We start from the raw sequence: 26,794 nt of genomic DNA, 5'->3' as shown, positions 1-26,794 counted from the left end.
GTATAGTCCTTGAAGGTGTGAAAATACATATGCCGGAACCTAGACCCTAGGAGGCCTGAAATGCCCTAGGTAGTGGCAGGGAATGAGACTACTGGTTCCTTCCCAGGAGAACGAACCAGCGTCTCCCTGAAGCCTAGTAACAAGCACAGGGGAACAACCAAATACAAAGAGCAGTACAACTTATCTTATAGAAAATGGATGAGCAGGAACACCGGTAAGGTCCACACACCAACTCTTCCAAATCCAAGCAGAGAATATCAACAGCATGGTATGAAGTGTGAGATCAAACTAAGTAGTGAAGCAGTAATGACCTGCCAGCTGCACCTGACAAGAGGTGTGGTCATTACCAAATCACAACACTGAGAATCAAGAGACAGTCAGTCTCTCCAATCTTCTAACCTCTGTCACAGAAGGTACCGTGCCAATAATACAGTAGACTTACTGCACTACATATAGATAGGCAGTGTACAGCACCTCAACCAACCTTAATTCATATAAAAAAAACTGGGTAGAATATAAGAAACGACCTAGTTTATTATTATAGACACGTTCATGTAGCTAAGATAACTTCTAAGCTCAAAGTTACTGCAAGCACCCCATTATCAATCATCTTGTTGTTTCTTGCTGCTGTTTGAACAGGTAATGTTTGGATGTATCCGTACGGTGGGCCCCAAAAATAAAATTTTACTGGTAGGTCCTAGACAGCCCAGCCCGACGCTGTGCGCACCCGTGCAGCATCCAAGGTGCGCCTGCTCATGGCCGCTGGAGGCCGGGCCTGTAGTGCTCATAATGTCAGACGTCAGCATCAGGATATTCTGCGCTGGTGCCACCTCCCCACTCTTGCTGCTATCGGTTAACTTTTACAGACTGCATTTAAAACTAGCTTTGACTTCAAAGCCCTGCTTCTAGTCATATGCAATATACACAAAGAAAATCTCACCTCTGGCACATTCTCCTCAATTATTTGTAGCATGGCCTGCATACAAGCCTTCCGGTTCAGAATGATGTCTACCTTGTTTTCAACTAGGCCTATATCAAAGAAAAAGGAGAATGAGTAATATACGGAATAAGAGACAAAAGTGGAAGAAGAAACCAGTTTTTATTGTTACCTGGATCCAAACGTACGGCCTTCATATTGAGAGCTTGTTGAGCTCCATCATATCGTTTCTGCATACAGTTCTACAGGACAAAAGACCAAATAATAGAAATGAAAGACCAAATATTACAGGACCGGGTGAGCTAAGCCAGCTAAGAAAAACATCTGTGGGTAAAAGGCACTCACAGGTCACACAATAAACAATAACTGAATATCTGAAATACCTTTAAATGTACTATTTCTTCATCTGTCAAACTTTTCGGAAACGAAGGGGGAGGACAAGAATGTGTCAAAATCGTAACCTTAAATAAAAAGATACATAATACAACATTTTATCAGGGTATGTCTATAAGGCCTTATTCACACGTCAGTGATTTCCATCAGTGATTGTGAGCCAAAACCAGGATTGGGTCTACACACAGATCAGGCACACAGGCTTTCCTGCGCCTGTTACATGTTTAGAGCCACACCTGGTTTTGGCTCAAAATCAGTGATGGAAATTGCTGACTGTGTGAATAAAGCATAATACTGTAAGTGTTGTACATATATTTTCAACACGTGTGCGAATAGTCATAGTACAACAAAGAAAATGTTTGGGAATATTTGATTTTCTTTTGCTACATGACCCTTTACCACTTCTAAAGAACAAAAGTCAAGTTTCCAGACAGTTCAGAACTAGCAAGACATAAATTATACATAATTATGTCTTTATATACATAAATACTCTTATGAGCTACAGAACATACTCACATCTGAAGTCGATTCGCATAAAACTTTGTTCCAATACTGTATGGAGCAGGAGCTCCGTACAGTATTAGGCCTCATGGATGCGGCCGTGGTGTGTTTTGCGGTCCGCAAATCGCGGATCTGCAAAACATGGATGGCGTCCATGCGCCTTCCGCAATTTGCGGAACGGCACGGACAGCCTTCAATATAAATGCCAATTCTTGTCCTCAAATCTCGGACAAGAATAGGACATGTTATAGTTTTTTTTTTTTGCGGGGCCAAGGCTGGGGGCTGTTTTTTGGACTTTTGGTTGGTCAGTCGTCACAAAATAAATGTGTTATTTATTTAATTGGTATCGGTGGAGTACTTAAATAAAAGTATCGGTACTCATACAAAAAAAAAAAAAAAAAAATGGTATCGGGACATCCCTAGTTTGTACTGTAAATAAATAAATAAAATAAGAAACACATCTCCTGAACTCTGGTTCGGTTCCTGCTTCGTACAGTAATTTACTAAGCCTGTAGATGGCAGACATTTAGACAGGCTGTCTAGACCTGCACCAGGTTTATCACAGTGGCTCCGGATAAATGAGGTGCAGGGATAGATCCTTTCATCTGGCTCTATACCAATTATCAGCTTATTATGAGACATTTAATGCCAGAACCGTTGTGCAATTTAAGCAAAAAATGAAGCCTCTTAGACTCCAGCCCATTTCCCACTAGGCTGCATCCCTTTTTGAGCGAGACGGAAAAAAAGTGTAGAAACACATTAGTATATCTGGGTTTGTATCAAAATTGGCGCAAAGGAAAAGTGGAGCAGTTGCCCATGGTGACCAGATACCATACCACCACAATTGTTTCTAAGGTACTGTGGGAAATAAGAGCAACAAATAGTCTACTACTGGTTTTCTACACACCAAACTATTTTTTGCTGTGTTTATTACACTAATTTTACCTTGAAGTTTTCTCGGTCAGTGAATGTCCGTGAAATCTGTTTTAAGGCTTTTGCCACAGCAGAATCTTCCACGAAGAAGTGAGCTCGAGAATGGTCACAATGATACTATAAAAAAAAAAAAAAATACAATAAAAAGTGAAAGATGAAATACTTTTTTTTTTTTTTGCCATCCCAGACTATTCAATAACATATGACTTACCTCAACAGGTGTGAATGGTAGCGCACAGGCACTTTGTAAGAGACCTATTAGCCATCCCTTATCATATTTTTTCCCATGAGGAATCTGATTTTTAAAAAAAAATATGAAAAAAAATTGAAAGTTGTTAAAGCATTGCACAATGAGTATTATATACATTTTTCCTCTCAATTACACCAACTAAAACATGATGTTATTTTACACCATTAAAGCAATAAGTACTTGACAGAAACCAAACTCATCATGCTATATTATATAAAATATTCAGGCAAGAACACTGGAATTCTACTCTACTGTATATTACATTATTGTTCTGTTGATCATTGCAATCTATAATCTGTAATACTGTAATAGACTTACTGTGACTTTGAACCAGCTTTTGTCCTCTCTTGTCTCATTTCTAGGATGATGGGGAGTGTCTCTAGACATGTTCGCATGGGAGCTTACTCTGTCTCTCCCTGGTCTGTCATCTCTTTTTCTCCCTCCCCGACTGTAAGGATTGCTGGAGGTTTAATACAAAGAAAGCATTAAAAATACATCATACATATTGGTTAATTTGGATCTTCCCCCGTTCCCTGGCAACAACTATAGAGTTGATTTGGATAACACTTTCATAAGACAGCCACATTCCCAGTAAAACGCTAGGTATTCCGCCTGCAATAAATGATTGTCTAATAGGATTGATGGAAAAATAAGTAGACGCATAGTTAAAGGGGTTGTGTCACTTCCGCAAATAGCATTTATCATGTAGAGAAAGTTATTACAAGACACTTACTAATGTATTGCGATTGTCTATATTGTCTCCTTTGCTGGCTTTATTCATTTTCCCATCACATGATGCACTGCATGTATCCATGGTCATGACCACCCTGCAATCTATCAGCAGTGGCCTCTCTGGTGGCTGGGAAAGTGGGAGTGTGCATAGGCCGCTGCTTATTACTATAGTGTAAATGGAGTGGATTACAGCGTGGTCGTAACCAATGTTCCCTCTAAGCTGCAATTATTGTGCCCCCGCTCACAAGTTTAGAATGTCCGCTCAGAGTGCTGCTCACCCTGCTGGCAAAATACCTACACATGATGACTTCTTCAATACGTCCTTGTTCTGTTTGCAGCTCAGCGGGGCACCGCCTACCACATATTACCACGCTACTGCTGCCCCCTTTTTCTGACTGAAAGTAGGTCTGAGCATGCAGCAGCAGGGCAAGGTAACGTGGAGGCTGCATTCGCAGCGCCATCTCGGAGGCTAGAGTGGCTTTACCCTGTGTCAGGCTGACTGCCACCGTGTATGGGGGCACTGCGTGACTGCCGCCGTGTATGGGGGCACTGACGCCTATTGTTTATGGGGGAATTTTCTGGCTGGATGGTAAATTGGTAATTGGCACACTGTTTGGTGTAGGCTTGATTTTTTGCTAGTTCCTCTCACTCACATCATTGTGTTTTATCCTAATGAGAAAGATTTCATAATCAGGATTTGGAGAAGGGGCAGGGAGAGGCTGGTGCTGCTACTGAGGGGTTCATCCCAGTGTTCCCTGTAAGCCGAGTGCCCAGCAGCCTGGTACTGAACTAATGACCAACCTGTCCAGCTCCTGCTCCATCAGCCTTGGTGCCATGATCTCCCCCATGGTATGAGCCCCCTAGTAGCAGCACCAGCCTCTCCATGCTCTGCTATCCCTCTGCCCCTTCTCCAAATCCTAATTATGAAATCTCTCTCATTAGGCTAAAACACAACATGTGACTCAGCTCCTGGGTTGGTCACTGGTTAACTGTAGCATATATTGTCCATCATGTGCAGGATGCAGAGGGTGTGGTTTCATTTGAGACTGCATTTAGCCTAATTTTATTGCTCATTTACAGGGATTTTTTTATTGGGTTTCTAAATACAGTAAAAAAAAAAAAAAAAAAAATGTTAATTCGCCTTGTCCTATTCATGACAAATGCAATCATTGCAAATATATATATGTTTTTCTGAGTACGTTTTTTAAATTACAGTAAAAATTGCCCCGTCTTTTCAAAAAGAAAAAAAAAATATATAATATTATACATTTGATTACGTGACCACTGGTGGGAGGCCGATATTTCTACATGGACATGCGCACACTGGGAGGGAGGCAGGCCCGGTCATCTTTGATGTGGTTACCAGTCAGTTTCTCTGCGCTTGAGGAATCGCGTGACTTGATACTCCCAGGCATGCGCAGAGACTGAATGAGGACGCCACCAAGACCGCGATGCCGGCTCTTTACAAACTATCAGCTGACTGAGTTTTAATGTTATGGTATCAATGGGACACACCTGCACCAATTAGAAGTAACTACAGTACTTTTTATAATGTTGGGAAACTATGCAATTTAATATACTTTCTATATGTACTGTATCTTGTAACTTTTGCAGTATCAGCTATGAAATTTGCTCACTAATATGAACTACTGTTTTTATGAATTTTGGTTTTTCTATGTATAAATTGATCCGATTACAAGTTTAATTGATGCACCTTTAAATTGTACGCTTGTAACACATGTGCACATAGCTTGAGAAAGACAGCAACAAGATGTTGAAACGTCGCTGCTGACACTGGGTGAATAAAAAAAATATATTATATATATTACATACATACACACACAGACCAAAAGTTTGGACACCTCATTTAAAGAGTTTTCTTTATTTTCATGACTATGAAAATTGTAGATTCACACTGAAGGCATCAAAGCTATAAATTAACACGTGGAATTATATACATAACAAAAAAGTGTGAAGCAACTGAAAATATGTAATATTCTAGGTACTTCAAAGTAGCCACCTTTTGCTTTGATTACCGCTTTGCACACTCTTGATGAGCTTCAAGAGGTAGTCACCTGAAATGGTCTTCCAACAGTCTTGAAGGAGTTCCCAGAGATGCTTAGCACTTGTTGGCCCTTTTGCCTTCACTCTGCGGTCCAGCTCACCCCAAACCAACTCGATTGGGTTCTGGTCTGGTGACTGTGGAGGCCAGGTCATCTGGCGCAGCACCCAATCACAATCCTTCATGGTCAAATAGCCCTTACACAGCCTGGAGGTGTGTTTGGGGTCATTGTCCTGTTGAAAAATAAATGATGGTCCAACTAAACGCAAACCAGATGGAATAGCATGCCGCTGCAAGATGCTGTGGTAGCCATGCTGGTTCAGTATGCCTTCAATTTTGAATAAATCCCCAACAGTGTCACCAGAAAAGCACCCCCACACCATCACGCCTCCTCCTCCTCCATGCTTCACGGTGGGAACCAGGCATGTAGAGTCCATTCGTTCACCTTTTCTGCGTCGCACAAAGACACGGTGGTTGGAACCAAAGATCTCAAATTTGGACTCATCAGACCAAAGCACAGATTTCCACTGGTCTAATGTCCATTCCTTGTGTTCTTTACCCCAAACAAGTCTCTTCTGCTTGTTGCCTGTCCTTAGCAGTGGTTTCCTAGCAGATATTCTACCATGAAGGCCTGATTCACACAGTCTCCTCTTAACAGTTGTTCTAGAGATGTGTCTGCTGCTAGGACTCTGTGTGGCATTGACCTGGTCTCTAATCTGAGCTGCTGCAAACCTGCAATTTCTGAGGTTGGTGACTCGGATGAACTTATCCTCCACAGCAGAGGTGACTCTTGGTCTTCCTTTCCTGGGGCGGTCCGCATGTGAGCCAGTTTCTTTGTAGCGCTTGATTGTTTTTGTGACTGCACTTGGACACTTTCAAAGTTTTCCCCATTTTTCGGACTGACTGACCTTCATTTCTTAAAGTAATGATGGCCACTAGTTTTTCTTTACTTAGCTGCTTTTTTCTTGCCATAATACAAATTCTAACAGTCTATTCCAGGGATGTCAAACTCGTGGCCCTCCAGCTGTTGCAAAACTACAACTCCCATCATACCTGGGCATCCTACAGCTATCAAGGAATGCTGGGAGTTGTAGTTTTGCTACATCTGGAGGGCCATGAGTTTGACATCCATGGTCTATTCAGTAGGACTATCAGCTGTGTATCCACCTGACTTCTCCACAACGCAACTGATGGTCCCAACCCCATTTATAAGGCAAGAAATCCCACTTATTAAACCTGACAGGGCACACCTGTGAAGTGAAAACCATTTCAGGCGACTACCTCTTGAAGCTCATCAAGAGAATGCCAAGAGTGTGCAAAGCAGTAATCAAAGCAAAAGGTGGCTACTTTGAAGAACCTAGAATATGACATTTTCAGTTGTTTCACACTTTTGTCATGTATATAATTCCACGTGTTAATTCATAGTTTTGATGCCTTCAGTGTGAATCTACAATTTTCAGTCATGAAAAGAAAACTCTTTGAATGAGAAGGTGTGTCCAAACTTTTGGTCTGTGTGAGGCAGTGCAGTTTAGTCCAGGAGGCTAGTCAGTGCAGTCTAGCCTGCCTGAGTCCCTGAGCAAGAGGAGCTCAGGAGTAAATCCAGGGGAAGTTTGCCTCCTGAAGTTCCTTCAAAAGTGCAGTGCAGAGCCAAGTTTATTCCAACCAAACAGAGAGCTGAAGGGCAGAAGGATATTCTACAGCAAGGAGACATATACCAGAGGAAGGTTTCCCAAGCCAAGGATAAAGCCAGCAATAGGGCATACGGGCCTTGGAGAAAACCAGACAAGAACTGAGGAAAATACAGCCCGATCTGTAAGTGTTAGGCCTCTTTCACACGGGCGTCATTTTTTTTGCCCGGATAAGAGCCGGGTGCGTTGCGGGAAAATGCGCGATTTTTTCTGCGCAAGTGCAAAACATTGTCATGCGTTGCACTCGCGTGAGAAAAATCGCGCATGTTTGGTACCCAAACCCGAACTTCTTCATAGAAGTTCGGGCTTGGGATTGATGTTCTGAAGATTGTATTATTTTCCCTTATAACATGGTTATAAGCGAAAATAATAGCATTCTGAATACAGAATGCATAGTAAACCAGCGCTAGAGGGGTTAAAAAAAAATAAAAAAAAATTTAACTCACCTTAGTCCACTTGCTCGCGAAGCCCGGCATCTCCTTCTGTCTCCGCTGCTGATGAACAGGACCTGGGGTGAGCTGCTCCATTAAATACAAGTTAAGGACCTTCGATGACGTCACTCCGGTCATCACATGGTACGTCACATGATCTTTTACCATGGTGATTCACCATGGTAAAAGATCATGTGATGACCGGAGTGACGTCATCGAAGGTCCTTAAGCTCTATTTAATGGAGTAGCTCACCCCAGGTCCTGTTCATCAGCAGCGGAGACACAAGGAGATGCCGGCTTCGCGGATGCCATCCGATTTTCACACACCCCATTCATTTCTATGGGGCCTGCGTCACGTTGAAATCGGACAATATAGAGCATGCTGCGATTTCAACTGAACGCACAAGTGATGCGTTAAAAACATCGCTCATGTGCACAGCCCCATAGAAATGAATGGGTCAGGATTCAGTGCGGGTGCCATACGTTCGCCGCACGGATCGCACCCGCACGGAAAACTCGCCCGTGTGAAAGGGGCCTTAGACTACTTTCACACTAGCGTTCGGGGCTCCGCTTGCGAGTTCTGTTAGAAGGCTCTCACAAGCAGCCCCGAACGCATCTGTACGGCCCCAATGCATTCTGAGTGGATGCGCATCCGCTCAGAATGCCCGTCTGGCTCAGTTTGGCCTCCCCACCTTTCTCATTCCCAACTCGTGACCTCAGAGTGGCACACAGTAGGGGCAAAAAGGGGTACGTGAATGCAGGAGCGCACTACATAGTTACTTGGCTTCAACCAGGACTTTTACCCCCTTCATTGTACGATTCTGAACTGTTATTCACCATGGGAAGTTTATCCCACTCCGGATTATAGTTATTAGTTTATGTTTTACCTCTTGTCTCTAGGTACAGACCATGTCTCATATGCTTACATGCCAATAAGCTTACCCCAGTGTTCCATGTTACGAATGCCCCTTGGTACTCGGTAATCTGGGCGGCCCATCCTGAGTTGAACCTAATCACCCCCAGTGAAGTGTTGAGCTTCTCTACTATTGCCTATGGGTCTTAACTTGATATCAATCAACGATAAGGACCTTAACAGCCCACAAAAAAGATCCTACCTCTGGTCTGAAGCTGTGACAGCTAAAGCAGATATCCTCTGCATCTAAGAAACCCACATAGTGCACAAAGATGCTCCACCATCGCCAATTCCCTCATGTTATGCAAGCTCATTACCGCAAGAAGCAGAGGAGATTCATACTGGCTTTCAATAACTCAGTTTCCTTTTTCCCTAGTACCCCAATTACTGCCCCAAATGGCAGATTTATTATACAGGTGTGCTCAGTGAACAATATCACCTAAACTATTGTGGTGGTTTATGCTCCAAATAAACACCAAATCTATTTCTTGAACACAGTGCTAGCTAAGGCGAACAAGGTGAAGAGAGACCATCTAATTGTATGCAGTGACTTCAATATCACTCCTGATGCCTCAAATCAATTCCTCATCCACCACCAGAAGCTCCTACCCAGTACTCCACCCTCTGCTTCTGCAGGAAGAACTATATGACGTGTGGCGGTTACACCATGCATCTAAGAAAGATTACTCTTTCTGCTCACAAGTACATGGAACCTACTCACATATTGACCTGTTTCTTGTTGGTAGATATTTACTCCAATTATCCTCTAAGTCCACCATAGGAACCGCGCCGCCATTACCCTCACAATAAAAGAAGCATTCAACCACAAAGACACCTTATGGTGCTGCAGCCCCTACATCATATCAAATCCAGCATTCAGAATTGAATTAGAGAAGGCCATTTCCGAATACTTTCTATTAAATAGCTTGTTGGTCTCCAGCTCATATAGCCTTTGGAATGCCAATAAGGCGGTCATCCGAGGTATTTTTATTAAAGTAGGCCACCAAGCCAAAAAACTAGAGAACAAAAGGATCCAAGAAATACTTTCCCAACTAACCTTCAAGGATTGCCTCCTGGTCACATATGAAAGAAACCTTGCTAAATATTATTCAAAACTATAAAATCTTAAAGACTCTCGAGACCCAAAAGGCCACTCCATCAGAGATCAATATGTTCCTGAATAAACTTAACCTCCCATCATTAAACACCACCCAGAGAGATCTACTATCACAGCCTGTCACTCAATTAGAATTCACTAAAATAATATATCTTCCCTCCCTGCACATAAGTCACCAGGCCCTGATGGCCTGTCAAATCTCTATTACAAAACCTTCCAGAACCTCCTTTCCGCTTATTTGACCCAAGTTTTCAATAAGGCCTTCTCTGAAGGCGCCTTCCCTGAAGGCGCCTTCCCTGATGAGATGCTTTCAGCCACAATAGTGGCTCTACCGAAACCAGGCAAAACTACGGATAAGCCTCAGAACTACAGGCCCATCTCCCTATTAAATACGGACCTAAAAATCGATGCCAAAATACTTGCAAATAGACTGTCCGAGGTTCTGCCATCTCTAGTAGACCCAGACCAGTGTTCGTAAGAGGTAGACAGATAACATAACGCACGCCGGGTTCTCAACCCGATTGACTGGGTTAACCGTAAAAGGGAATAAGCCTTGCTAATGACCCTGGATGCAGAGAAGGCGTTCGACCGCCTTAATTGATCGTTTGGCTTCTCCGTGTTACGAGTGTTGAGGCTTGGAGAGTGCTTTGTAACAGCTATAGGGGCCTTTTATGGTAGGCCTTCAGGTAGAGCATTTATAAATGGAGCTCTATCCACACCTTTCTTGCTATCAAATGGCACTAGACAGGGCTGCCTTCTCTCGCCTTTAATTTTTATCCTTGCCATGGAACCCCTAGCCCAAGCAATAAGACTACACCCAGACATCTCCAGTATACAAATAGGCGATGAGAACCACTGTATCTCACTTTACACAGATGTTCTTTTAGCTCTATCCTCACCTCAAAAAGCCCTAACTGCAGCCTTTTCTGTCATAGAAGAATATAGCCATCTGTCATATTAAAGTAATTGAGACCAAGTCACAAATCTTGCCCTTAAATATTCCAAGTTGTACCTTACAGTCCCTGAAACTGAAATTTTACCTAGATTGGAGGCAGGACAAAGTCCAATACTTGGGTATATCCATTTCCCCGGTCCTCTCCCGCTTATACCAACTGAACTACATTCCTTTACCGGAAATAATTAAACAAGACACATCTACCTACGGCAAACAAGAAACCAAAGGGGAAGGGGGGCAGTGTTAGGTCTCCCTAATTTACAGGGCTACTTCCTGGCCTCCCAAATGCAGGCCCTGAGAAATTGGTGGTCGATGGAAATCTCTGCCCCATGGGTTCAAATAAAAGCCACCCAGACTCCTACTAAACAGCTGAGAGCCCTCTTGATCAATAGTATCAGCGTATCCCCAGAATTGCCCACTTTAATGGAGGCATCAATATTTCATTGGCGTACATTCCACCAAAAAAGTCCCCACATACCAATGCCACTGCCCAGCATTTCTCCAATACAGCCACTGGAACTCCATTTCCAGGACTTGGTGCTGCGCACATGGAGGAAAAGAGGTATCAAATTTATGAGCCAGCTTTATCAGAAGGACACCTTAAAATCCTTCCTACAACTCCAAGAAGAGTTCCAAATTCCTAAAGGAGAGCTGTTTAAGTACCTCCAGGCAGGGCTGTGGAGTCTGAGACTGAGTCGAGGAGTTGGAGGTAATTTTGGGTACCTGGAGTCAGCAAAAAATGAACCGACTCCTGCTAGATTTAAATTGGAATAAAAATTAAAAAAAAGTTTAAATGTCCCAATTCACATGGTATGGCACTGTTATGGGGGCACCCGTGAATGGCACATATATAGCATCCTATCTTATATCCAATCATCCCCCCCCCCCCCCCCATAACAGTGCCCACCCGGGCTCCTGACTGCCAAGAAGTTAGTAGTACAGCGCTAGATTTAAGATGATTGGAATACTTTAACAATACCCACATTAGATATGATTACTGTATACTACAGTGAGCGGGGCCCAGTGTAGTAGAATACAGTGACTGCAGCGGGCCCCACTGCCATTACAGAAACAGATGCCGGCCCCCAGCACCTCCTCCCACTCAGCCTATTCACCGGATGGTCGCAGCATTCTCCCCATAAGACGCACTGCTACTGTAAGAATAAAGGCCAATGCATGCAGTGCGTCACGTTACCGCAAAACGAACACGTTAAGTGACCATGAAGAAGCATGCTTTTCATATGCGTCACTATATGGCACGCAACGCACAGTTAAGGAGCGGCAATACTCACATTTTCTATTGTGTTGTGTTCCGCTGTTACAGGGAACGCAACGCCCATAGTTAACCTAGCCTCTCACTGATAACTGATTAAGTAAATGTTTTTTGCAGGACTAGACACTTGTATAAGTGAAGGGAATGAATGGTCAATAGTTCAAGACTGAAGCTGTAAACCATTTGAAAAACTGCTGTCATTCAGCTAAGGCTACTTTCACACTTGTGTTTGGAGTGGATCCGTCTGGTGTCTGCACAGACGGATCCGCTCCTATAATGCAAACGATGCGATCCGTTCAGAACGGATCCGTCTGCATTATCTCTCAGAAAAAATTCTAAGTGTGAAAGTTAGTCAGACGGATCCGTCCAGACTTTGCATTGAAAGTCAATGGGGGACAGATCAGTTTGAAATTGCACCATATTGTGTGAACTTTAAACGGATCCGTCCCCATTGACTTACATTGACTCACAGAAGTTTGGGTTAGGTGTTGTGTAGATTTTATTTTTTTCCCTTATAACATGGTTATAAAGGGAAAATAATAGCATTCTTAATAATAGCATGCTTAACTACCTCCCGACCGCCTAACGCGCCGATGCGTCCGGGAGGTGGTTGATTTACTCCTCCTGGACGCATCGGCGCGTCATCTCGCGATACCCAAGATTTCCTGTGAACGCGCGCACGCAGGCGCGCGCACTCACAGGAACAGAAGGTAAGCGAGTGGATCTCCAGCCTGCCAGCGGCGATCGCTCGCTGGCAGGCTGGAGATGTGATTTTTTTTAAACGTAACAGGTATATTAGACGCTGTTTTGATAACAGCGTCTAATATACCTGCTACCTGCTCCTCTGGTGGTCCCTTTTGTTAGGATCGACCACCAGAGGACACAGGTAGCTCTGTAAAGTCGCGCCAAACACCACACTACACCCCCCCCCCTGTCACTTATTAACCTCTTATAAACCCCCGATCACCCCATATAAACATGTTATATGTAAGGACTTGTTTTATTTGTCTTAGTTATCTGCTTATTGTTCTTAAAATCTTCATTTTCTCATATCTTAGATGACATTTTTGGGCTTTGGAACCAATTACTCAACTTACAATGGTTTCAACAAACAATGGTCATCCCAGAACCAATTAATATTGTATTTTGAACGACCACTGTACATCATTTGTGATGCTGAATGCATCAGTGTACAGACAGACGCTGGATCTGTGCACATGTATCTGTTGTGTCAGACTCCCGGCCTAAAACCCCTGGATGAACAAAACAGATACACGTGGAGCTGGTCTTAGGGAGGGTCACGTTTTGATGCTTTTAATTGTATTAATAAAAGCTACTTTTTTTCTGTGATTTCTTTGGCTATACTCCAGATAGCTATTAGAACTCTTCCCTGATAATATTGGGTCCTGTGATTAGCTTGAAGAGTTGTATCTGTAACGATTATTAGTCCACCGATCTGGACATGCATTCCTAGCAGTGGCATTGTTGGCGTATTTAACAAGAGAATAGTTATGAACGTTCATGTTATTACTTCAGATGAAAATTACAAGGAAAGCAAAAGCCACATGTACAGAGGTCGCACTAAATTTGTTCAGGAAGAGTAAAAATACTCCTGTTAGCCTTTTTTTTTTAGTTTTTTTTTTTTAGCCGAAAAGGGGTACGAAAGTTGCAGTAATTCAAATAAATAATACATAGGTAAACATAACGTTAGTTGATATTTCTGTAGAGAAACCATCTACTCTATATCTCTTACATGCAGAAATAGCAAATTTAGAACATTTAAAATGTATCCAACACCATAGACCGGTGCCTCCGCAACAGAGCCACACACTGTGCCTCCGCAACAGAGCCACACACTGTGCCTCCGCAACAGAGCCACACACTGTGCCTCCGCAACAGAGCCACACACTGTGCCTCCGCAACAGAGCCACACACTGTGCCTCCGCAACAGAGCCACACACTGTGCCTCCGCAACAGAGCCACACACTGTGCCTCCGCAACAGAGCCACACACTGTGCCTCCGCAACAGAGCCACACACTGTGCCTCCGCAACAGAGCCACACACTGTGCCTCCGCAACAGAGCCACACAGGGTGCCTCCGCAACAGAGCCACACAGGGTGCCTCCGCAACAGAGCCACACAGGGTGCTTCCGCAACAGAGCCACACAGGGTGCTTCCACAACAGAGCCACACAGGGTGCTTCCACAACAGAGCCACACAGGGTGCTTCCACAACAGAGCCACACAGGGTGCTTCCACAACAGAGCCACACAGGGTGCTTCCACAACAGAGCCACACAGGGTGCTTCCACAACAGAGCCACACAGGGTGCTTCCACAACAGAGCCACACAGGGTGCTTCCACAACAGAGCCACACAGGGTGCTTCCACAACAGAGACACACGGCGCTTCCACAACAGAGCCACACAGGGTGCTTCCACAACAGAGACACACGGCGCTTCCACAACAGAGCCATAAACAATGCTTCAATAATAGTGCCCCATAACAGAGCCATAAACAATGCTTCCATAATAGTGCCCCATAACAGAGCCGTACACAGTGCTTCCATAATAGTGCCCCATAACAGCGCCATACACATCGCTTCCATAATAGTGCCCCATAACAGAGCCATAAACAATGCTTCCATCATAGTGCCCCATAACAGAGCCGTACACAGCGCTACCATAATAGTGCCCCATACACATCGCTTCCATAATAGTGCCCCATAACAGAGCTATAAACAAACAATGCTTCCATAATAGTGCCCCATAACAGAGCCGTACACAGCGCTTCCATAATAGTGCCACGTAACAGCGCCATACACAGTGCTTCCATAATAGTGCCACATAACAGCGCCATACACAGCGCTTCCATAATAGTGCCACACAGCACTTCCATGATAGTGCCCCATAACAGAGCCATAAATAATGCTTCCATAATAGTGCCCCATAACAGAGCCGTACACATCGCTTCCATAATAGTGCCCCATACACATCGCTTCCATAATAGTGCCCCATAACAGAGCTATAAACAATGCTTCCATAATAGTGCCCCATAACAGAGCCGTACACAGCGCTTCCATAATAGTGCCACATAACAGCGCCATACACATTGCTTCCATAATAGTGCCACATAACAGCGCCATACACAGCGCTTCCATAATAGTGCCACACAGCACTTCCATGATAGTGCCCCATAACAGAGCCATAAATAATGCTTCCATAATAGTGCCCCATAACAGAGCCGTACACAGTGCTTCCATAATAGTGCCGCATAACAGCGCCATACACAGCGCTTCCATAATAGTGCCACATAACAGCCATAGACAGTGCTTCCATAACAGGGCCATACACAGTGCATCCATAACAGTGCCCTACAAGAGAGCCATAGACAGAGGCATACACAGTGCTTCTATGACTGTGCCATAACACAGCTAGTCACAGTGTTTTCATAAACAATACACACAATACTGCCATACACAATGTTTCCTATGCAGTTGCGCCATTATAGGGCTAGCCGTGGTTCTTCCATATGAAGCGTTTACTAAACCATTCATCTATAGCCGAGCAGTGTTCCCTTAAACGGGTCAGCCACATAAGTACACCATAACAGTGTCAGTGACTGTGTCCCCCATTTTTATTTATTTTATGCACTTTTATACTACTATATTCCGCAGGGATTTACAGACATTAGCATCGCACTGTCCCCAATTGGGCTCACAATCTAAGCTCTCTATCAGTATGTCTTTGGATTGTGGGAGAAAACCAGAGAACCTGGAGGAAACCCACACAAACTCCATGCAGACCTTGTCCTCGATAACAGTACCACCAAATTATACAAGCAAACGAAGAAGGACCCAATTTACAGTACAGGGCACTGCATTCTGTGGGGTTCAATATTAGACAATGCTAACATGTGTCAGCTGAGAACATGCAGGTGAGATTATACAAGAGGCACCACTATGTGCAAGATAAGTACTGGCCGAGTAGCAGCCCATAAAAGTAACCGCACATGTGCTTCCTGGAAACACGCGCTACACATCCCATCTTCTGCTGTACTGGTCCACCTAATAACTGGGCTGCAGTGGGATGTTTTGGGCACCAGCAGTATTACTATGCTGCCCGTGCTGTTCATGGTGTGCTCATTAAAGGGGTCGTCTGGGTTCAGAGCTGAACCCGGACATATCCCCTTCTACCCCCACTCAGCCCCTCTGAAAACTTCCTGCTCCGATGCTCTCCCTTACCCTGTGCTGCATTGCGCAGGGCGGGGGCTTTTCCTGGAGATCAGGTGATGTCACCAGAAACATTGCTAGGCAGAAGCCTCCACCTAGCAGTGTAACAAAACAGGCAAGGGAGAGCATCGGAAATACTCTGCCAGAGCGGCTGAGTGGGGGAAGAAGGGGACTGGCATCGATGACACTTAGAGGCGTTATTGCAACCTCTGCTTGTACATATGAATATATAAGTTATAGTTAAGGCTGTGCAATGTGAGGACAACCATCACAAAGAAAAGCCTGCCCACATTGCCTTTAGGCTACCCGCACTCACATGCATGCCATCTTGCAGAAATTCAGCACATACTTCAGCAGCGTGTTACTTTCCGTTTTTTATGCAGATCTCACCATTCAATTGAACAGGGTGAAATCCACACAAAATGGACTGCTCAAACAGTTCATATGCTGCAGATATCAAAATCCACACAGCAATTTCAGCATGGAACGAAAAATCAAAGAGTACATGAGATCTAATATCATACACTTTCCCTGTACTGTATGTCACTGTGATTTTTCCGTTCGAGAATCTGCAACGTGTGTAGATGGCCTCATCCATGCAGAGGAGTGGAAGTAAATATCTGAAGAACCCACAAAACTCGCCTCACTCCAGTACTATTTGCCTACTCACAATCTTGGACGAGCAGCGTCATGTACATCACTCATAGCAGTATCTCCATCATCATCATCCAATCTGGAACGGGGGTTCGGTGGGTAACCACGATTCTGATATTTAGGAGGACCTTCACTATACATTTTGCCCTGGAAGGGGCCACGTCCTTTTCTCTTTTTCATGAAATGTCCTCCAGCAAACCGGTCATCATGATCTGTAGACAAAAAAAAGTATAAGACAGGACAAAACAATATATAACTTAAAATGTGTTTCCTTTCTGTGCAAGCAATGGCATACAGCTGTGACATGCCATCACTCAGTCCTGAGCTGGAGGCTGAGAGCGGGTACCCAAACATTGACCATGAGAGTTAAGGGCAGTAGAGGGCCCCACAGTATATTGCCCCTACATGCTCCCATAAATCCTCTAACTGCAACCCTGTTCTATTCAAATCTGTGCACATGGGTGGACAGGAGCAGCACTGTAATGGGATGCATTTAAAGGGGTTATCCAACCCCAAAAATGCCAATGCCCCTCACACAGATTGTACTTTCCTCGCTCCCCGGCACCCACATAGCTTCTGTTGCATCTCCCCATCACGCGGGGGTTTTGAACCACGTAACGGGGAGATGCAGTAGCAGCCATGTGGGCAGCAGAAGCAACGCAGGTGCTGGGTAAGTACAATCTGTGCGAAAGGCCCGGGCATTTGGGGGGGCATTTTTGGGGTTGAATAACCCCTGTACAGCTGTATTCGGCAGATGATAGTCAACAAGAATTCATATGAATGCTCATTAGCAATCATCTTGCAGTGTAATACTGCCGCTGATTGCCCCATGAACATGCAAACGGTCAGCAAATTATGGATTGACCGATTATCGAATTTACCGATATTATCGGCCAGTATTCACGATTTTCAAGGTTATTGGCTAGTGGCTCGGCAAACAGCAACAGCCTATTCCTCCTGAGTGTCCTCCCCAGAGTCAAGCAGCCAGCACAGCAGATGCATGGCTACTTTGCCACCAATGATAATTTTAATACAAATACAGGAGGCAGTTAACCTGTATTAAAGGTTAATCATCATGGGGGGCACAGTATTAAATAAACTTGTAAAGAAGACCGCAACACTCTCCAGCCTTGAATTTCCAGAGGTTTGTTCACCAGAAAAAATGCGACGTTTTGACCAGTTTTCAAGCCTTGGGAAAAAAAAATAAAAAATAAAAAAAAAGACCACACAGGTCGAAACGTTGCATTTTTGATGGTGAATAAACCTCTGGAAATTCAAGGCTGGAGAGTACTGCGGTCTTTACGAGTTTATCTATATTTGGGGGAGCTCAAGACTACTCCCGACACGGCTAGCACCACCACATTAAGGAACGGTATTTACCCTTTTTTTCTGCTGTGCTGCTACACTTTTTTTTTTTTTTTTTTTTTTACATATCTCCCCAGTATTAAAGTCATTGGTGGCAGTGGCCACAGGGTCCCCTCCTCTCCCCCCACCCAAAGTAATTTAATTGGTGGCAGTTCTGACCGGAGCCCCAGCAGTGCAATCGTGGGGCTCCGATCGGTTACCACGGCAGCCAGGACTATACTGAAGCCCTGGTTGCCATGGTGAGCTCCCTGCTGCTGTGTGTACTATGCACAGGGCAGCAGGGACAGTGTGAGGTCCTATTCACCCTAATAGAGTTATATTAGGGTGAATAGGGAATATTGGTATACGTTATCGGCTATCAGACTGAAAGTTCACAGGTTATCAGTATTTGTATCAGTAATAATAATAATAATAATAATAATACTGCAAATTATGGATCTGCAAAACACAGATACCGTCCGTGAGCACTCCGCCCTCTAAGAACTGCCATAAAAATAGCACATTTTATTTTGTTTTCTTTTTTTTGTGGGGCCTTCTTTTTTTTGTGGGGCCACAGGAAGGAAGGGTGTGCGGATGTGGACAGTACACAGAGTGCTGTCCGCATCTTTTGCGGCCCCATTGAAATTAATGGGCCCAACTCTGCAAAAAATGAGGATCGGTGAATGAGTGTGAATGAGCCCTCAAACTGAAATAACAAGCAGTCATGACAGACCCCTATGAGCTGGAGCATCAGAAAGACTTCACTTCGATACATATGTAATGTTTGCTTTGGTCACAGCTGAAACATTAAAATGTGCAGACATTACATAGGACTGCTTGGAAAATTTGAAAACAAGTTTGCATGTGTAAGAAAACAAACTAAAATAGAGCAAAGCAATCAAGTTGACGTATCCCAGCGGTCAAAGCTGAATGTGCGCTATTTTGGTTAAACAAAGTGTAACTTAACCATAGACATGACAGAGATAGAAAAGTTAGAATGTCACTGGAAAAAGGAGGAAAATTATCCATGCCAAAAATCATACATCTATTCTCACTAAAACCACCGACATGCATGCAAACTGTGCAAGCACGACATGTATACCTGCCGAGAATGTACATGCACCATAACAAGGTCGTATATACTGCATTAGGAGGAGGTGTAGACATGAAATGCAGTGCAATCTGCAGGCAGCATGTTATAGAGCAGGAGGAGCTGAGCAGATTGATACATCGTTTGGATGGAAAAGATTCAGCAAAAACGTTAAATTTATTCATTAGAGGGTTTTTCCAACTTAATATAGGTTTTTAAATCTCCCAATCCCGCGAGTGTCGAATGAAGCATACTTCACGGATACGTTTGTATTATCTTTAACATAGCCAAAACGGATCAGTCTTGAACACTACAGAAGGTCAATGGGGGATGGATCAATCTTCTATTGTGCCAGATTGTGTCAGTGAAAATGGATCCGTCCCCATCGACTTACATTGTGTGTAAGGATCAGTTTGGCTCAGTTTCGTCAGACAGACACCAAAATGCTGCAAACCGTGTTCTGGTGTCCGCCTCCAGAGCGGAATGGAGGCGGAACGGAGCCAAACTGATGCATTCTGAGCGCATTATTTTCCATTCAGAATGCATTAAGGGCAAAACTGATCCGTTTTGGACCGCTTGTGAGAGCCCTGAACTGATCTTACAAACGGAAACCAAAACGCCTGTGTGAAAGTAGCCTTAACCTGTTCCATGACTCCCTGTTCTGGCTTTGTGGGTACACCACTTTTTTTTTACCGTCTTAAGTACCTATGTAAAATTCCAGAATGGACCCGACACGTGCGCCACTGCAGCCAACAACTAGCCACAGTGATGATGTACCTTCCTTCACGCTCACATGCCCGCTGGGTCACAACAACAACTGTACAATCTCCACAGATGTGCAATTTACGCTGGAAAAAACTAAAACAAAAAAACTGTGCACTTGTTAGTTAGGCCTCTTTCACACTTGCGTTGTCCGGATCCGGCGTGTACTCCACTTGCCGGAATTACACGCCGGATCCGGAAAAACGCAAGTGTACTGAAAGCATTTGAAGACGGATCCGTCTTCAAAATGCTTTCAGTGTTACTATGGCAGCCAGGACGCTATTAAAGTCCTGGTTGCCATAGTAGGAGCGGGGAGCGGTATACTTACAGTCCGCGTGGCTCCCGGGGCGCTCCAGAGTGACGTCAGAGCGCCCCATGCGCATGGATGACGTGCCATGCGATCACGTCATCCATGCGCCTGGGGCACCCTGACTTCACTCTGGAGCACCCCGGGAGCCGCACGGACGGTAAGTATGCTGCTCCCCACTACACTTTACCATGGCTGCCAGGACTTTAGCATCCCAGCAGCCATGGTAGCCATTCAGAAAAAGCTAAACGTCGGATCCGGCAATGCGCCGAAACAACGTTTAGCTTAAGGCCGGATCCGGATCAATGCCTTTCAATGGGCATTAATTCCGGATCCGGCCTTGTGGCAAGTCTTCAGGATTTTTGGCTGGAGCAAAAAGCGCAGCATGCTGCGGTATTTTCTCCGGCCAAAAAACGTTCCGTTCCGGAACTGAAGACATTCTGATGCATGTCCATTTTACTCCATTCAGAATGCATTAGGATAAAACTGATCAGGATTCTTCCGGAATAGAGCCCCGACGACGGAACTCTATGCCGGAAGAAAAGAACGCAGGTGTGAAAGAGCCCTTAATGTAAGAATTGTCAGGCTGCCTGTTTAAAAGGGGAGAAGCACAAGCGTGTTTATAAAACGCAACCCTACAGCCATACTGAATTCAGGCAGAAACCAAAGTTTGTGTGGAAAGTCAATTGGTGTCTGCAGGGTGGAAGTCTTCATTATAAAATGCACCACTCCCCCGACTGCTTCCTCATACAGCTCTTTGCTTGTGATCAGTGCAGGCAGGAGAGGACGCAGGCACTTTTTAGCAAAATTTCACATCATCTTTGAAATGTCACCTTATTTTTTTTAGGATGTTAGATGGCTTACAATTTTAGAAGCAAATTTTACATTTTTAAGAAAAATTTCCTAAACCCAATTTTTTAAAGGACATCACTTTGAGGGGCTTACATACCCATATAATGGAAACCACCCATAAATTACCTCATTTTCAAAACTACACCCCTCAAAACTGATTCTACAGACTGTTAACCCTTTAGGTGTTCCACAAACATTAAAGGGGTTCTACACTTTGTTTAAACTGATGATCTATCCACTGGATAGATCATCAGCTTCTGATCGGGGGTCCAACACCCCTGACCCCTGATGATCAGCTGTTTGAGAAGGCAGCAGCGCCGTTGACTTCTCACTGTTTACCGCTGGCCGAGTGACGTCACAACTTGTATCAACTGGCCTGGGCGGGGCTAAGCTCCATTGAAGGGAACAGAGCTTAGCCACGCCCAGGCCAGTGACACTAGTGCTGACGTCACTGGGCCTGCGGTAAACCGTGAGAAGGGCGCAGATGTGTTTTTGGAGGGCATATTTTACTGTAATGGTCTTTGAGCACTGTGTCATGTTTGAAGAGACACGGAATACAGTAAATACACCCAAAAAGTTATCCCATTTTGGAATCTACACCCATTACGTAATTTTTTTTTGTGTTTTACCCCACAGACGTTTCATAGAATTTAGAAATGCATGGCTGTGAAAATGTAAAATTTCATTTTTAGACAGAGCCTCATGTGTTCCCTTAACTCCTCCCACACGAGGCTGCTCACATGACTGACATCATCACAGGTCCTGTACCCACAATGTCCTGTTTAATCTGGAGCTGCTCCGAGTGAGGGAGATGGCAGTGAGGGGCGGTTCTTCTCAGAATGGGGGCTGGGCTTCCTCCATGACAGACCTCACCGGACTATAAAAAGACCATGTGTAGAAATGCGCATAATGCTGCATTCACATGTCAGTGTTTTGATCAGCGATTTCCATCAGTGATTGTGAGCCAAAACCAGGACTGAAGCCTCCACAGATATAAGGTATAAGGGAAAGATCTGCATCTGTTCTGTGTTTAGAGCCGCACCTGGTTTTGGCTCACTATAACTAATGGAAATCACTGACCAAACACTGATGTGTGAAAGTGGCAGGTGTTTTTTTTTTCAGGGAGTAAAATGCCCCAATACCGGCATCCCCTGATCACACCCTTCTCCATTCACAACCTGCCCCCTTCATAATTACACCTCTGAACCTGATCTATCAGCATCTACCGCACCCAATGGTGATTAGCTCATGGCTTGGCCATTGTACAAAACAAGCATTTCTACCTTTTGTCTCACTCCCATCTCCTCAGATTGTAAGCTCTTGTGAGCAGAGCCATCATTCCTCGTTTTAATTGTTGACTAGCTTGTTGCTATGTTATGTATGACTCTACTTGAACACCCTGATTGTAAAGTTCTGCCGAATATATTGCTGCTATATAAAAGATTATAATTAATACACCAGCACCAGTGTTTTCACCAATGCTAGCTGATACAGCAGGGGCCCAGCTGTCAGTAACAGTGGGGCTCCTGCACTTGCCCGATCAGTAAAAAAAATAAATAAAAATTTAGAGATAGAGAGTTATAGAAATAAAAAGTTTTGAGTATAAAAAAAAGTGCCCCAAAAAAAGCAACATATTGGGTGTCACTGCATCTGTAACGAAAGGCTCTTTAATAAGATCAGATGGGGCGTGGCCAGCGATGGAGGAGCGAGATCGAACTATGGGTGAGCTCCGCTGCACCCTTATCTATATTAAATGGTACCTGTCACCTCTACTATGCTGCCATCGGGTCCCCATTCGCTGTGGGGTGGGGGGGGTAGACCTGATGGCATGGAAGGCAGAGCGATGTCAAAGGAAAGACTTCCAGTGAAGAGCCTGCGATCTCACAGGCCCCGGAAGCTGTATGAGTAATACTCACTGTATTACTCATACAGCCAATGCATTACAATACAGAAGTATTGGAATGCATTGTTAAGGATTAGACCCCCAAAAGTTCAAGTCCCAAAGCGGGACAAAAAAAATAAAAAATAAAAAAGTGAAAAAAATTTTAGTTTTCCTCCCCAAAAAATTAAAAGTTTAAAGTAAAAATAAACAAAAATGTTAATTTTCCTCAAATAAAGTAAGAAAAAAATTGGTAAAAATAAAATAATATGGGGGGGGGCGGGGGTACACATTAGGCATCGCTGCATCCTCCGTATCGACCGGCTCTATAAAAATATCACATGACCTAACCCCTCAGATAAACACCGTATCTAATAAAACCTTTTTTTTCCACCTTACATCACAAAAAGTGTAATAGCAAGCGATCAAAATGTCATACGCACCCCAAAATAGTGCCAATAAAACAGTCATCTGATCCCGCAAAAATCATACCCTACCCAAGGTAATCGCCCAAAAACTGAAAAGATTTTGCTACAGAATCAGGCCATAAATATTGAGTTTTGTTTGGCTGTTAACCCTTGCTTTGTAACTGGAAAAAAATTTAAATGGGAAATCTGCCCAAAAAGTGAAATTTTGAAATTGTATCTCTATTTTCCATTAATTCTTGTGGAACACCTAAAGGGTTAACGACGTTTGTAAAATCAGTTTTGAATACCTTGAGGGGTGTAGTTTATAGAATGGGTGGGTGGTTTCTATTATGTAAGCCTCGCAAAGTGACTTCAGACCTGTACTGGTCCTTAAAAATTGGGTTTTTAAAAATTTCCGAAAAATTTCAAGATTTGCTTCTAAACTTCTAAGCCTTGGGGGATGTTACACCCCAAAAATAAAACATCATTCCCAAAATGGTCCAAACATGAAGTAGACATACGGGGAATGTAAATTAATAACTATTTTTGGAGGTATTACTATGTATTATAGAAGTAGAGAAATTGAAACTTGGAAATTTGCTATTTCTTACAAATTTTGGGTAAATTTTGTATTTTTTTATAAATGAAAATGATTTTTTTTTACTTCATTTTACCAGTGTTATGAAGTACAATATGTGTCGAAAAAAAAACTCTCTCAGAATGGCCTGGATAAGTCAAAGCGTTTTAAAGTTATCAGCACTTAAAGTGACACTGGTCAGATTAGCAAAAAATGGCCAAGTCCTTAAGGTGAAATAGGGCTAAGTCCTTAAGGGGTTAAGTCTTCACCTGCTCCCCATGATGGCGAAAACTATAAAAAAGGGTCGAGCTCGTCCATCCCTTTGCTTCCCAAGGCGACTTGAGCACCTGCTTTGTCAGGCACTCCGGCGTCGAAGCTAAAAAAAAAAAAAAAAAAAAAAAAAAAAAAAAAAAATACGCCGGAGTGCATTCCTCAAGATGGTGGCAGCTCCCTCACCACGCGGCTTGCATATGCCGCCCGCTTAGCAAACGGCAACCCCTCTGTGCCAATCCTGGCCCGCCCTGAGGAAGAGGCAACACCCGGACTTGATTGGAAGTCACCTCACCGGGCTTCTCCGCCTGTGAATCATGAACACACTGGACCCCACAAGGCCAAAACCCCTACTGGCACGGAGGGCGAAGACGCTCACTAGATGAGGATGGCTGTGCATCTCCTCTGGCACACCAAAAGTATCCTCACCCCCTTCACCTTACTGCCCACTACCACCCCTCCTCACCCTCCAGTGTCCACGTAAAGGCCTGGGGCACAAGCCTTCTGGCCACAGACATCTGACAGCTACTCTACTCACCCCTGCAATTCTCCACCGAGCCCTCCCTTATCTCCATACCCAAGCTCTGAAGCACTAGAATTCAAAAGCGCTGGATGCGCACAGCAACAACATAGCCTCTCCCCTCCCTTGGGCCCATACAGACGGCATACCAAGGGACCCCTATCCCGACAGTCTCCCCTTGTCCTCCTCTGGTGGCGTCTCCCCACTGGTCTACAGGGTCATCGTGTGACAGCTCTCGATCATTGGCAATAGGGCACCCACACAATGCCCACCTTCAAGAACCCACGGCCCCTGGTCCCCTTCTCTCTACCTCTTCTGCTCATATCCCTGCATGCCAAATGCATGTGGAGACTCAACCATTCACCACAGTGATTGATGAAGATTCTAGACCACCCACTGCGTGGATTTGCGCACCCTTATTTGCTCTTTGCCCTCAAAAGAGGATTTTTCTAGCTTGAGTCCAATATACATATTACAAGAATGCAAGCAGGAATTTATCCAGTTCCAGACAGAATTATCTACTCTTACCAATCAGGTGGGTGCTGGCTGACGTGAAAGCCCTTCAAGCTGTAACTTGGGTGCAAGAGATGCAAAGTCACACCCTTCAACAACACTTGATGACCTAGAAAACTGTGGATGCCGCAATAATCTCCACTGCAGATCTCCTCTCTGGCCTCTTATCGATATTTAATGACATCCTAAAGCGCCGCAGCACGCCGCCTATTGAAATTGCTAGGGCACACCATGCATTGCGTCCACCAGCACCTGAGGGCCCAAGACCTAGAGAGGTTATTTGCTGGATCTACCTATACGTTGTGAAGGAGAAAATTCTCTTTAAGGTCCGTCAGTGCCATTCTCTATCTTTTGAAGGGGCCTCCATTATGATCCTCCAGGACCTTCCCCGTTATACTCTGGCTAAACAAGCGATCTTGAAACCCCTCCTCAACCTGACAGAGGACTTCCATACCTTTGGGGACTCCCTTTTGCTCTAATAGCCGGCCATAAAGGTCGTACAGCCACTCCTTCCAGGTTTCCTTAACAGCCTCAACCTGCCACTGCTGGAGATAGGACGATGGCCCTGCATTACTCCACCCGATCCTACTCCCACGCAGTGATTTCCAGTCTCAAGCTTCTACAAATGGAGCTCCTAGAATACCAGCCCGATCATCCAAAGGATGCAGACGCTGATCCATCAGTCCGCTGCTGAGTTCCCAGTCATCAGCCTTGACTTCAGAACGCCATGCTGTTATTGACCAAGTTGCCTTTCTTTTTCAGTGCAACCTTTTCTCCTTACTCTCACCAGGTTTTTTCCTTATTTTTATTTTATTTTTTTTTATCCCATGTAGCAGGCGAGGCTTTCCATTATTGTTTTTCTTGGCGACAAGTTTTGCCTTTGGGGGTGACAGTCAGTTCTTTTTTTGACTGCCACTTTATCCACGTACATTCCCTTGGGAATATCTTTTTTTTTTCCTCGCCCCCTCCTTTCTTTTACTCCCTCTCTACTGTTTTACTCCAGTGTCTCTCTCTCGTCATTCCTACCATGACGTCTCAAAATTGCATCATTCAACGCGAAGGGACTCAACACTCCTGAAAAACTAACTCAAGTTCTCCACCACTTTCACCGCCAAAAGGTACATCTCATTTGCTTTCAGGAAACTCATTTCAGGGTGGGATCTGTTCCTGGTATTCGACAAACATTATAAAATCTGGCATTTTGTG

General features: G+C 44.3%; 1 protein-coding gene across 3 annotated transcripts in view; it reads right to left on the bottom strand.

Moving 5' to 3' along the window:
* Positions 1-26,794, bottom strand: part of NXF1 (nuclear RNA export factor 1) — a 75,205-nt gene that overhangs the window by 29,812 nt on the left and 18,599 nt on the right. For all 3 annotated transcript variants that reach the window (XM_044269418.1, XM_044269417.1, XM_044269415.1), the window contains exons 2-8: positions 17,084-17,279; positions 3,333-3,474; positions 2,976-3,059; positions 2,777-2,881; positions 1,321-1,398; positions 1,110-1,179; positions 941-1,029 (exon numbers count right to left, since the gene is read on the bottom strand). In XM_044269418.1, the coding sequence (XP_044125353.1) occupies positions 941-1,029; positions 1,110-1,179; positions 1,321-1,398; positions 2,777-2,881; positions 2,976-3,059; positions 3,333-3,474; positions 17,084-17,279 (764 nt within the window). The remainder of the gene's footprint in view (positions 1-940; positions 1,030-1,109; positions 1,180-1,320; positions 1,399-2,776; positions 2,882-2,975; positions 3,060-3,332; positions 3,475-17,083; positions 17,280-26,794) is intronic.

The sequence above is a fragment of the Bufo gargarizans genome, chromosome 10 (assembly GCF_014858855.1).
Source record: "Bufo gargarizans isolate SCDJY-AF-19 chromosome 10, ASM1485885v1, whole genome shotgun sequence".
Classification (NCBI taxonomy): domain Eukaryota; kingdom Metazoa; phylum Chordata; class Amphibia; order Anura; family Bufonidae; genus Bufo; species Bufo gargarizans.
This window is presented reverse-complemented; position numbering and strand designations above follow the sequence as displayed.